Source organism: Neospora caninum, chromosome XI (genome assembly GCF_000208865.1).
Source record: "Neospora caninum Liverpool complete genome, chromosome XI".
In the NCBI taxonomy this organism is placed as follows: Eukaryota; Apicomplexa; class Conoidasida; order Eucoccidiorida; family Sarcocystidae; genus Neospora; species Neospora caninum.
This window is the reverse complement of record NC_018397.1, coordinates 1,303,463-1,315,825: the sequence shown is the minus strand read 5'-3', so window position 1 is coordinate 1,315,825 and position 12,363 is coordinate 1,303,463. Positions and strand designations below refer to the sequence as shown.

Sequence of the window (12,363 nt, the reverse complement as noted above, 5' to 3'; positions counted from 1 at the left end):
ACAAGAAGTGTGGAAGAGACGTGTAGGCAATGCCCTACCGGATCAGTTAAGGAGTCATCTTGTGTTTTCATAAGGGCGTTAGCTGCGGGGGTTCATGTTGGTAGCCGTGGACCCGACGTAGTGACAGCGAGCAAGTGGTAATACCTTCAGTCCCCAGTGTTTGCGCCTCCAAGACCATTTTGTCGTACAGATTATTGAAACTCATCATTGGCTGCACGAGTGTTAACAGGACAATGTTTCCACAGATCAGGAAGCCCGCTTGTACCTTGGGAGCTACAATAATCAAGGGAGTTTTTGCAGTCGCTCCTGCCGGTGCCACTGCGGTACCTTCGGGGGATGCCGCTTCCTCGTTACCCGGATAGCCTTAGATTCAATCAGCTGGTGTGGAGTCCTCCCTTAAGTTACATGATTACAAGTGCTTACTTATCCCCATTTGGATCCCAGAAACTGCAGGTGCTCCAGCTGCAGCCTGCTGCTGTGCACCTGCGGTATGTAGCTGTCGTCGTAGTCTGTTTCCGATGTCTGAAGGGGAGCTCGAAAAAGAAAAAGTTCGGCATTTCGTACTCAGCAATCTCGGCATTGAGTTTTTGCAGTGCTTGTGCTTGCGCAGCAACCTGGCTTTGGAGTGGGGCCTCTAGAGAGAGATGCACGCCTATACTGTTCCGTTATGACTATCTCTGTACCTGCTGTTCCTGACGAGAGCCGGATACTACTTGTCGCCGAAAGCACAGCACATGCAACGACTGCAACAGAAAGGGTCTTCATTTTCGCAACGATGTAGATGACTGGGTGAGATTCCTCGATTCATCTGACGGTTTTGGCTCCTTGTGCCTGAGAAGCGAGTTTTTCTGAACGCTCTGTCTGTACACTGTGGGCGGTGAACTGCGCTCGACTTAAGACAGAATCCTACGGTATCACGTTGCGTTCGATATTCAGTGTCTCCATGGAGTGTACCTCGATACTTCCAGTAAATATAGTCACAGCAATTTCCATTCGTATGCACTCCCAGATGCGGCAATAACTGCAGGTGCCGAACCAGTGGCACGGCCGACGACAAGATGCCGCATATGGCTTCGGGTGCCACTATCGTATGGGGCATGTTTTCATCGGCGATCGTGGTGGTAAAAAAACTTAACTACGGTACAGAAGTCCGCCGTAGTATTGTGGATTCTCTCCTGTATTGCACCCTGCGCGCTTCTGTTACTGTCCGTGGAATTGCAACAGCGACCGATTTACGGTGCGAAACCTCGGCGCACCTCGCAGCATAGCACGCTTGGCGTGACTGTCTCTTTTTCTGAGCCGCTAAATGCGACGTTGCTTCCTTTGAATGATGGGCTTTGTTGCTCCGGTCTTCTCTCAATTGTAACAAGGCCCACACTAGAACCCATAACATGCCGTGCCTCAGATGGCAGTCTCAACGCCTTTGGTAATTGGCACCTGACAATGCGAAGCTCGTGAGTGCTGCACAGCAGAGCTGGGGCTACAGTTAGTGCCAAGTGTTGTCAGTCAAAGTGCTACTCATCCTCTCATTTCACAGGACCAACGGACTGCAGTTACCGGCATGCAGTGGAGTGAAGATATTACACAAGATCCAAATCTCTTGCGGGGCTCCCCTCGCACTCGCTTTTTTACCGATCAAGTTGTTAGAGCAGCTTGCCGTCAATAATTCCTCGTACGAAATGACGATCGTTGACAAACAATGTGAAGGCCAAAGCTGCATAGCCAGGGTGCTGCTGACCACAGGCCGGACCATTCATGGAGCTAGCTGACTGGTTCGTTCCTCTGCGACGTCCGTTTCTGTTATATCACATTTCTCCTGGGTTTGACAGAGAATCGCTTAAGCACTCGGGAGAGGCGTACGCAGAGCATCAACAACGATAGCAGCCTGAAAATAGCAGCGGGAACTCCCAGATGAGGCGAAGATCAGAACAATGTCCAGCATATCAAGGCTGTACACCACGCAAAGGTTTTCCGTGCAGATTTTCGATATTCGGGTGCGTCTGTCCTAGGACAACGATCCCAGCCTACGCTTCTCACCTTTCCTTTTCACTCACCTCTTTCGGGTCACGGACAGCTACACGTATGTGTGTTGGCCTCTGGTAACCGTGTGCTCCCCAACGTATGGGTACACCTCGTGTCCTGCACGTTTCTACATAGAAGCGTGCGGCGATGGCGCATTTCGTGTTAATCCACACGAAGGGCAACCACCTGCCAAGACAAGCCGCAAAAAAAGCCCAACCATAGTTTTGAGGCCGGCGACATTCCAAGTCCTTACGTTTTCCTGAAACCATGGAAAGAAACTCACTTTTGTCCTTTGATGTCCCATTCGGGCCGAATATCTTGAAGTGCTTTGCGGAATGCATCACTCCACTGTGGGGTTACTCTCCACGTTTCCTTCATATAGTCGTCATCCTTCACTACCTCGGAGAGAAAGGCTATAGCGAGTGTATTGAGAGACCACTGTTCAAAATGAACAGAACACGACGCAAAATTCTCCGGTTGAGTCGAGAGATCAGTTCACCTCGTCAGTTTCACAGTGTTTAATAGGCACTGCCACTACTTGCACGTTTAAGCATGTCGACCCTACCGGAACCTGGTGCTTCCTTATCTGCTTCGCCGCATCTGGATGAGGCGCAAGGATAGAACCCACGCGAAGTCCCTGCCGAGGGGTGAAGCAGCACACATCATGGCATCGACATATGCTGTTGAGCAGAGTAACGATACAGACGAGCTACAATTAGACGAAATCGATCGAATACTTACGGGGCAGGCCCATATTTTCGTCCAGGAGTGTATGACAAACACTTTAATTCCGCGTGTCTTGTACAGCTCTTTAACCCAGTCCTCTGAGAAGTGACAGTACAGATATCATAACTTTGTTTGCCATGCTTGATGGCATCAAGCGTTGCGTTTCAGCTCAACGCACCTTGGCTGACAAGACTCTGGGAGCGCCAGTTGGGTCCAAACCAGAAAAGCATTGACTCATCTACCATCACTGTGACTCCGTTTTGACGATTTTCGATAAACTTTTTCATGGCTCCAATTTCCATGAAGTCACCTAAGGGGAGGAAATCGTTGAGGCAAAGCTGATGAATGCACCAATTCTCCAGACGAGTCACTGCGACGAAGGACGAACTTTTAGACGTGGGAAGTTCGCAGATAGGGACAAAGACAGCTGTGCATGGAGGGACACGGGTCAACGGTCAGGCAGTTGTCCTTCATGGATTTTTCGATTTACTTTCAAGCCAGGTGTCTCTCGACGACTGCGACAGCTCACCCGTGGGGTTGCAGGGGTTAACAACGCAAACAAGTTCTGCCTCCTTATCATCTTGCAGCTGGAGTCCATTATTTGTCGCGGACCTCTCGTATTCTTTGTACTGTACATCGGTGGGGCCTGAAGCAACGTTTCAAGAAGCACATTTGCATTCGTTGCGGTCCTTGTAGCTTTGTCAGAAGCGAGCTATTGGTCTCCCAACCAACATTCGATGAGTATATCTGCTGCTCCTCCCGCCTCCCCTGTCCTACGTCTGGTGCGGAGACTTACCTGGGCTCCAGGTAGACGCACACGAAAGTCTTGTGCACAGATCAATTAGCTCGCTGGCACCGTTGCCGAGAACAAGTCTCTTCCTAATCCGCGCAATCTCTTCTTCGTTGTTAGCCGTTCTCTCTGCCACGGAACAGGATTCGCCGTGCAGGAAAGTCGCAACGCTTAAGCATGTTGGCTCGTGGTCACAACTGGGGTAGTGGAAAACCTCATGAAGTGCTGAGGCAGTGATTTCAAGAGCCCTCTTCGGCGTCCGGAGTCCATTGGTCGTGACACTGAAGTCCTCAACGAAGTTGGGCATATCCCTCCATTCTTGACCACCTGCACGCCCCAGATATGCAAAACAGTATCAGAGGAAAGAATGGACTTCAGGTACCGGAGCGCAAAAAGGAGCATGCTCAAGCCGGACCAAGAACAGTTTTTCTGTTGACTGAGATTTCCCAAAGCTCTGGCAAGCAGTTGGTATTGTAACCGAAAGGCAATACATTTCAAGAGCCATACAACGGCCGAGTGGCCCAGTGAACCTGAATCGGGCAATCTAGACCCTCCATTGGAATACATTGATCACGCCGACGGTTCAGTAGGTTCCTGCGCGAGCCTTCGTAATCTACGTAGCTGAGTTGCAAGCAGCGAATGATATGCGAGCACAAAATACTCTAGCCTTGAACACGGAAACGTGCCCATACCATGTGGTGTCTGCGTTCCCACATCCCATCTTGCACTAACGCCTTCAGCTGGGTCGGGGTACGCCATCTGCGCGGAGCAACCAATGTTGGTGTAGGAGAAAGAAATTGTTCCTCATTCGTTCCTTCAGAAGAGATACCTGCTCCAAGAGGACAAAGCAGGGAGAGCAGAGATGGAGGCAACCACCATCGGATGACTGTCCAAAAACGTGGCGCCGTGCCTTTGCATAGCGGTAGTGTGTCAGTCTACGTCGAGAACCTGGGCAAGCTCCCCACTGTTCCCTTTCTGGGGCTTCGGGGTAAAAGCGACGCTGCCACCCTTTAAGACTGCCACTTTTTCCCTCGTGACAACAAACACGGAAGTCCCGTATGCTCATTTGGACACATGTTCATCACGAGAAACCACGGGAGAAGCCAATACGCGCGAGGGTGTCCGCTTTCAAGCATCTGCGGACTGCACATTTTCACGAAAGCTAAACGAAAGCTAAACCGTTGGCCGCTGCTGCTAAGTTGTGCCTGTATTATTGTGTCGAACATCTGTAGGTGCAGTTGATGCTCTTGTCAAAAATAGGAGCCGCCAAATCCAGAGCAGACGAAAATTGCGTAACATACGCAAACTTAACAGTAGTGCGTGTGCTGGAGTGGCAGCCAAGGATTGCCACGCCACCCGTTGTGGTCGCAGCGAATCTGCGAGGCACCAACTGGCACCACTTTTCACAATGTCGATATCATGAGGATACACTACCATGCCAAACATTCTGCTGGCACAAAAGCCCTTTGCGCACATTTTTCCTCAACGCCAGCATTGTCACGTGCTTGCCGCCAGGCTGCTCAGCTTTCTGCAAGTACAGGCTCGTGTAGTCACTTCAGGCGTTTTGCTCGACCGTGACATTGCTTGCCCGCATATTACTCAGCAGATGTGGTGACGTGGCACGTGACTTTACCTGAACGCTACGACGTATTGCTGTATCATCGTATTTCGTTATTGCGATTGCTAGTTGGTTCGCATGATGCGGCAGCAGTCCTTGGGTGATGACGACGGCCTCAGCACATGCAAGAATGCGCCGCCTGCTTCCCAACAAAGAGTGTGATTCACGGAGGGTCGTCTGCACCAGTGGAACTTCCGTGCTTATGCCAAGCGTTAGTTGTGTGTGTGATGGTGTGCCAACGAGAGAAGACCTTTTATCCTATATCAAATACGACATAGAAGAGACAGAAAAATGTGAAGAAAATAAAATAATCTGCTCTTTCGTCTGAGGAGGTGTCGGCGGACCCCCGCACCTTTGGTGCCCAGGAACGGAATTATAATTGCCAAAACCAATGTTCACTTCGTTTCATACGTTTCGTCAGCCGTATTGTGGGAGTGCTGGCCCTGAACCATCTCTGACGTCCGCAGTTAAATTCGCCCACGCGTTTGGACCGACTAAAGAGAACCTTCCGATATGCACAGCTAGCCTTCCTCCGGCCATCAACGGTATTCGGCGTCTCATGAGAGCTTAATAACCGTTTTTGTTGGGGCCACATTTAACACTGATTAACCGAAGTCCGAATCGTGCCGTTACCGTCTCCAAGGATACGTGTCGAGCCCGATCTCGCAGATCTGCAGTTCCAGCTGTCGATGAAGGAGCGACAATTCTGGTCGTATGACGTAGCTCAAAGTCCTAAGGTCTGACCGAGTGAAACACCTAGTGCGGTGAAATAGGAACCCCAGTTCGGCACGAGGGAAACTCTTGGAGCCAGTTACGAGCAGCGAATCCATCCGCGCAGCCGCCGACAACGAAATAGACGGAACGAGCATATAGATCGAATGCTTCGCGTGACCATGCTGACACCAGGAAAGTGAGAAAGCGATGCGTTGGCCAATTGACCATACCACTCCTGTTTGTTACTTCATAGCCGCATACGGTTACAGCTTGCTTTCTTTTTCCAACGTTGCACTCCAGCGGTTGGTTGCACGGGAAGATGACACAAATGCAGCACTGGATGCCTGTGCCATCTCCGAGAAGTAGATCGATCACTGACGATCCGTTCCATACCGCAGAAAGGCCCACGGTATCATGCGGAAATGCAAGAAAATACTACTTCCCTTTCCACAAGTATTCGCAATCACATTCATCATAAGTCACGGAGCTTCGCCGCCGTCTTAATGATTGACTTGTCACTCAAGAACTCGCCAAACGCTAGTTCAGAAACACCATGAGCAATCCTATGCCCGACGCATCGAAACCTATCATCCTCGGACAGTCTGCGTGTCGGCCACCTTTAAGATAGCTTTCCCCTGATAAAGTATTCCGCCACTCGAACTCGCTCTCCGTACACCTGTTAACTGCCTCGCATGCCTCACGACGATACAGTCCTCTCCATTGCGGTGACGGCTTATTCATGCTGCAGACACATTGATGTCAAGAGACAGCCGCTATAACTAACTCCTGACTACAGTCCATATGGAATACGTACATCTATCGACCAGGACACTACCTACTCTGCCACCATTGGTCCCACAGCCGTGAAGGAATGCTGAACATCTTGTACGGTAGCGCATACGTACGAGTGGCTCTCGCCTTCAATGCAGAGCAGAGGTGAGCACCGGCGTTCCTTGCGCGGACGCACTCGTCTGCTTGAACCACCCGAAAAGCATGACTTTACTTGACTTCCCACGAATGCACACGCCGCATATAAAGCCACAGTATACACACGCATCGCATCGTTACTTTGTGGGGCCCACGAGTCCCCAGTGGAGTCTTGCGAGCGCGTGTACACCACGGCATGGCCGAAATCATCGTCTTGGCAATATTGGTCACACTGCTACAACTGCAACAGGAAAGACACGTCTGTAAGACGCGTCCCCCTACCCTCCCACCCTCGTTTCTACGATTTACGATTTGCGGTAAGACATTGCTAACAAGGAAGGGGCGGTCCCAACTCGTTGCACCAAATGCACGGTGACTGAACTGCCGTTCTTGGCACCGCCTTTGTGCTGGGCTGGCTGAAAGTGCGACTCCATAGGAACCGCCACGAGTGCTCGGAGATAGGTAACACTTTCATGATTTCATCCACAGAAGGGGAGCTTGACACATACGATGTGTGCCAGTTAAGAGGGAGAAGTCGGAGACGCCGTCGATTGTAGAAAGTTACGACAGACCGTTCCGCAGTGAAAAACAAGACCAGCAATTTTTGCGGCGGTAGCTCGCCCCGTCGCTCACGCAGGCGTTGAAAGAAAAAATAGAGTAGGTGGAATTCACGAGGCTCTCACACACACGATATAGTATGCAGGATATCACTCTACGCCAGTATCAAGTAGAGATCAATGATCTCTACCATGCGTGACGGTTTCCTTCATCTTCTAGATTTGTGGGACTTCGAAGAGCTGGCAGTACCTGAGACTTTATTAGGGGTGTCATTCGCGAAGGATCTCATTCTCTGAAACTCATCCGGAGGGGGCCGTTCACACGGCTCGATATTCCAGACTTCGGTAGCGTATTCACGCATGCAGCGATCAGTGGAAAATTTCCCCATTGACGACGCGGCCTGCGGGACACACACAGCCACACCCAAGCATTGTCCAAATTTCGAGGGATCCTACCGAACACAGGAAACTCCTTGGAGGATCATCCTGTTGCACAGATACGACATGGTCGGATTTCTGACACTTACTTTGATGGAAAGAGTGGTCCACTGCTCCACATCCTTATAGGTCTCATCGACGACTTGCTGAGCCCGGCAGTAGTCACGGAAGTCGTGGATGAGGAGATAAAAGTCACCGTTGTGACCGTAGCCATTGTTGCAGAGCTGATCCACGATTGCCACAAAGTCGCTTTGAGCTTGCCCATCCCCACAAGCAAGTTTCCCGGAGCGCATGAAATCGAAGACCTCTCTGAGTCGTCCGTCGATGGGGTAGTTGCCGTTCTTCGCCTACAAATCAAAAGAACGGGCGCACCAAAAAACCGCTACGTCTGTTCCTGTCGCGCTGTTGAAGTCTCCACTCGTAATGCTACCCCTGACTGTCGAAAGACACCATGCCACTCTACAAAAGGATTGAGGTGGCCGAAAGAAATGCTCGAAAAACTATGGCAAAACTCCAGTGTCACACACGCATAGTCTTCCATTCAGGAATCTGACGCTTGGTGCCCTCCAAAGTACCTGTTCACGAATCTGAGCCACTTCGTGCTCCTTGGCACCAAAAATGAACATGGTGTCGTCGCCGCACTCCTCGCGAATTTCGATGTTGGCACCATCAAGCGTCCCCAAAATCAAGCCTCCGTTCATAACGAACTTCATGTTGGATGTGCCAGAGGCTTCTGTGCCTGCCGTCGAGATGTGCTGAGACAAATCGCTGGCCGGGATGATCACTTGCGCATGCGAAACATTGTAGTTTGGAAGGAAGACGACCTGGGAAAACGTTAAGAAACATCAGATGCGGCACACCGAAAATGAGCGTGGCTGAAACTACACTAACGAAACGCCTTTTCCCAGCAGGCCCGAACGAAATATCGAGAGTCGGGGGGCCTCCTCACCCTACGAGTCTGGACACTCTGTGGCGAGTCCATGGCTGTGTTCGTCTCAGGGAACTCACCTTGAGGTACTGGTTGACATCCGGATCGTTGTTGACGACCTGTGCGATGTTGTTGATCAACTTGATGATGTTCTTCGCTGTGAAATATCCCGGCGCCGCTTTGCCTCCAATCATCGTCGCTCGCGGAACGACATTCGCCTTTTCCTGGGGCGACATCTTTTTAATGGTGAGGTAGCGGTGCAGGGCGTAGAGACAGTTGAGGAGCTGACGCTTGTACTCGTGAATGCGTTTCACCTGGATGTCGAACAGCATGTTGTCCACATCCAGCTTCACGTTGCATCTCTGCTCCACCCAGGCCGCCAGGCGCATCTTGTTCTGTCGCTTGACAGCGCGCCACTCCTTGCGCAGCTGCGGATCGTCAATGTGGTTCTGGAGGCCGGCAACCATGTCGAGCTCTTTGAGCCACGAGTCCGAGCCGAGCCAGTTGCTGAAGAGATCTGCGAGCCCGCGGTTCGCGCAGTAGATCCATCGACGGGGCGTCACACCGTTTGTGACGTTGAGGAACTTGTTGTTGAAGCCTTGTCGGGAGTAGAATTCGACGAACTCAGGGAAGAGATCTTTCTTCACAAGCTCGGAATGGATTGCAGCCACACCGTTGACGTGCCGGCTTCCGACAACCGCCAGATTTGCCATGCGGATGCGTTTCTCCTCTCCTTCTTCATAGATGGACATACGACTGATTTTGTTCCAGTCGTCGCCGAAAACGCCTCGGACTTCGTTCAAGAAGCGGAAGTTGATCTCGTTGATGATCAGAAGGTGCCTGCATCCGGCCATACCACCATTCTTGCGCGCATCTCGTCTTGAACACACGCGGCAGCTACACTTACGCCTCAGGTCGGGCCCATCTTGCACACAAACCCCAGAAAAGAGACACCCTCGCCCGAGAAAGCTTTCAGCAACTGGCATTGTTGGTGGCTACACCCCGCCCCAGGCCGTACAAGTCCGCGACTGTTAACTACGACCGCGCCTTCTCTCTGAAACAGTCTAATTACGCGTCTTTGTGCCTTACCTGGGCAGAAGCTTGCCGATCAATTCTGCAGACCACTTTTCTAGGGCCTCAGGAAGGACTGTGTGGTTTGTGTAGTTGAAAATCTCTTTTGTGAGGTCCCAGGCTTGTTCCCACTCCAGACCTTCAACGTCAAGCAGGATACGCATCAGTTCCGGAATGGCGATTGTCGGGTGCGTGTCGTTGAGCTGCATTTGCACCTTCGACGGGAGGTCGTTCCAGTCCCTGTTGGAGACCTTCTTGAAGCGGCGCAGAACATCCTGCACTGTGGCGCACACGAAGAAGTACTGCTGCTTCAGGCGCAGCTCCTTGCCTTCCATGGTGTTGTCGTTCGGGTAGAGCACCGCGGAAATCGATTCGGCGCGTTGGCGCTCCCTAACCGACTCCAAGTAGCGCCCGACGTTGAAGAGGTGGAAGTCGAATTCCTTGCTCGGGGCGGCCTTCCACAGACGCAAGTTGATCGTGTTGTACGTGTCGAAGCCGGGAATGGGGTTATCAAACGCCATCGCTTGAACAATCTCGCCGTCGACCCACTTGCTGCGCATCTTGCCAGTCTGGGCGTCGCGATACTCTTTCACCGAACCGTAGAAGCGCACTGCATATGTGCAGTCCGGTCGTTCAATCTCCCACGGATTCGACATCGTCAACCAGTAATCTGGGTGTTCCACCTGACGTCCGTTGACGATCTTCTGCTCGAAAATACCGTACGTGTAGCGAATGCCGTAACCCCAGCACGGAAGATTGACAGTCGCCATAGAATCGAGGAAGCAAGCTGCTAATCGCCCTGAACCAGAGCGGAACAGGATCACACAAGCGTGACGTTGAACGGCCAAAAGCGCAGTGCTATCCTCACGAAGTCTAGTGCGCGAAGCGGCCTCAGAACCCGCGAAACTCTCAAGCAGACCCTCATGCTGGGTGCTCACCAAGGCCTCCATTTCCGAGCGCAGGATCGTGCTCATACTCGTACAGCTGCTCTAGGTTGAATCCCAGTTCTGCCAAGGCCTTCTTGTAGTTGTTCTCGATATCCAGGTTAACAAGAGCGTTCTGAAAAGCTGAAAAATCACAAAACAAGACCGGTGCGAGGTGTTGTTTGTTCACTCTCAGGCACATCTTGGGTTGTCAGCCACTGCTTCCACCGCGAACCCAAGTGCACTTACCGCGGCCGAGGAGGAATTCAAGCGACAAATAATACGCCCTTTTGCAGTCCTTTTCGTGGAAGTAAGCGTTCGTGTCGTTGAGTGTCTCGATAAGGCGGTCACGAACGGAGAAGGCTGCTGCACGGTAGCACGACTCTGGATCGCAGTTGAAGCGCGTTCTGGCGCAAGTGTATTCCTGTGAAGAAGCGGGGACACAGAGGCTGCACACGTTTGAAGATGTCAGCGTGCAAACGGGTGCGTTCTGCCCGACAGAAACTCATGTCCGGTTGCCAAAAGTGTCCACAGCAAGTCAATACACTGCCGAACACAGCGCACGAGTGTCGCCGTGATTCTCCTCTGTGCAGGACTTCAACACGGACACACGTAAACGGGTAAACGCGTGCTAATCCGTGATTTTTGACGCACCACATGGTTCACGACGCTTCGCTGGATGGAGTGAATATCAGAGCTTATGTATGTCTCCATAAGCTTCCAAAGCTTCTCCTTCTTGACATCGGCGTGCGGATCTTCCTCGTTGTACATGCCGGGAAAGGCACGGGGCACTGCGCCGGTCAGCTTGGAAAATGAGGCCTTTCGGCGCATTTCCCAGTGATACGACGAGTCGTTGGCAAACACGTTCTCGTCTGCCGCGTTTGCCATTTTTCTTCGTTTCTACGCGAGAAATGGGGTGGTTTACATGTAGGAGAGCCCAAAAAGGTTCCCTTCAGGAACGAGAGACAGCTGCACGGATGGACACTAACGTCCAGGCGGGAGAATTTGAGGCACTTCGCAAGAAACCGTCGAACGGCGTCTTGTCATGGAGGAATCCGCGAACCACGGAGAAAATCGGTGCAACTGGTGTAACTACGCCGTGCTCATCTATCGTTCTCTGCAAGCGCCAGACGATCCAATCGCGTTCGACGGTTCAGCCGATCAGCTACCCGAAGACGTTCTGCAGCACCGCGTTTTCTGGTGAGAAGTTGCGGCTCACAGGGGTCAGTGTGCGTGCGACTATGACGCGAACTGAGGAATGCTGCCGTGTCGGATGCGCCCGGACGCCACCAGCAGCGGCAACTGCCAGCTGATGACGCCGAACCGCCTCCTGTGCCCCCCCTCTGCTGACGCACGGGTCCGCACGACGAATCTGCCTGATGCATCGCACTCCTCTGTGCTCCGTGTGTCAGTGACAGGGGAAGGATTTTTTCGCCCGAGCAACCTGAGAGGGGAGCGATGTTGGGCATCACTGGAAAAAGATTTTGAGCTTACGGGCTGCTGCGCGAGGAGCGACACTGCCGCGAAGCGCGAAGTTGAGCTCTCCAAAACCCCGTTGACACGTCGCACACATATTACCAACTAGACAAAACGGGAACAAATAAGCAAACGGTGGTCAATGCGGTTCGCAGGGGATTTTTCAAAATCGG

General features: G+C 52.0%; 3 protein-coding genes across 3 annotated transcripts; all 3 read right to left on the bottom strand.

Moving 5' to 3' along the window:
* Positions 1 to 67: 67 nt before the first annotated feature.
* On the bottom strand, positions 68 to 765 carry NCLIV_054740 (conserved hypothetical protein; the record flags this gene model as incomplete). The annotated part of the gene is made up of 5 exons (XM_003885028.1): positions 68 to 211; positions 266 to 363; positions 424 to 509; positions 565 to 634; positions 684 to 765. 5 exons carry the CDS (start codon positions 763 to 765, stop codon positions 68 to 70), a joined length of 480 nt encoding a protein of 159 aa, XP_003885077.1.
* A 1,072-nt stretch (positions 766 to 1,837) lies between these two features.
* On the bottom strand, positions 1,838 to 3,845 carry NCLIV_054730 (conserved hypothetical protein; the record flags this gene model as incomplete). The annotated part of the gene is made up of 5 exons (XM_003885027.1): positions 1,838 to 1,949; positions 2,306 to 2,460; positions 2,764 to 2,846; positions 3,278 to 3,394; positions 3,545 to 3,845. The coding sequence occupies 5 exons, from the start codon at positions 3,843 to 3,845 to the stop codon at positions 1,838 to 1,840; spliced, it is 768 nt and encodes a 255-aa protein (XP_003885076.1).
* A 3,718-nt stretch (positions 3,846 to 7,563) lies between these two features.
* NCLIV_054720 (hypothetical protein) lies at positions 7,564 to 11,602 on the bottom strand (the record flags this gene model as incomplete). Its single annotated transcript, XM_003885026.1, has 8 exons — positions 7,564 to 7,755; positions 7,882 to 8,139; positions 8,368 to 8,616; positions 8,801 to 9,560; positions 9,810 to 10,590; positions 10,730 to 10,858; positions 10,964 to 11,138; positions 11,369 to 11,602. 8 exons carry the CDS (start codon positions 11,600 to 11,602, stop codon positions 7,564 to 7,566), a joined length of 2,778 nt encoding a protein of 925 aa, XP_003885075.1.
* Between the last annotated feature and the right edge of the window lie 761 nt (positions 11,603 to 12,363).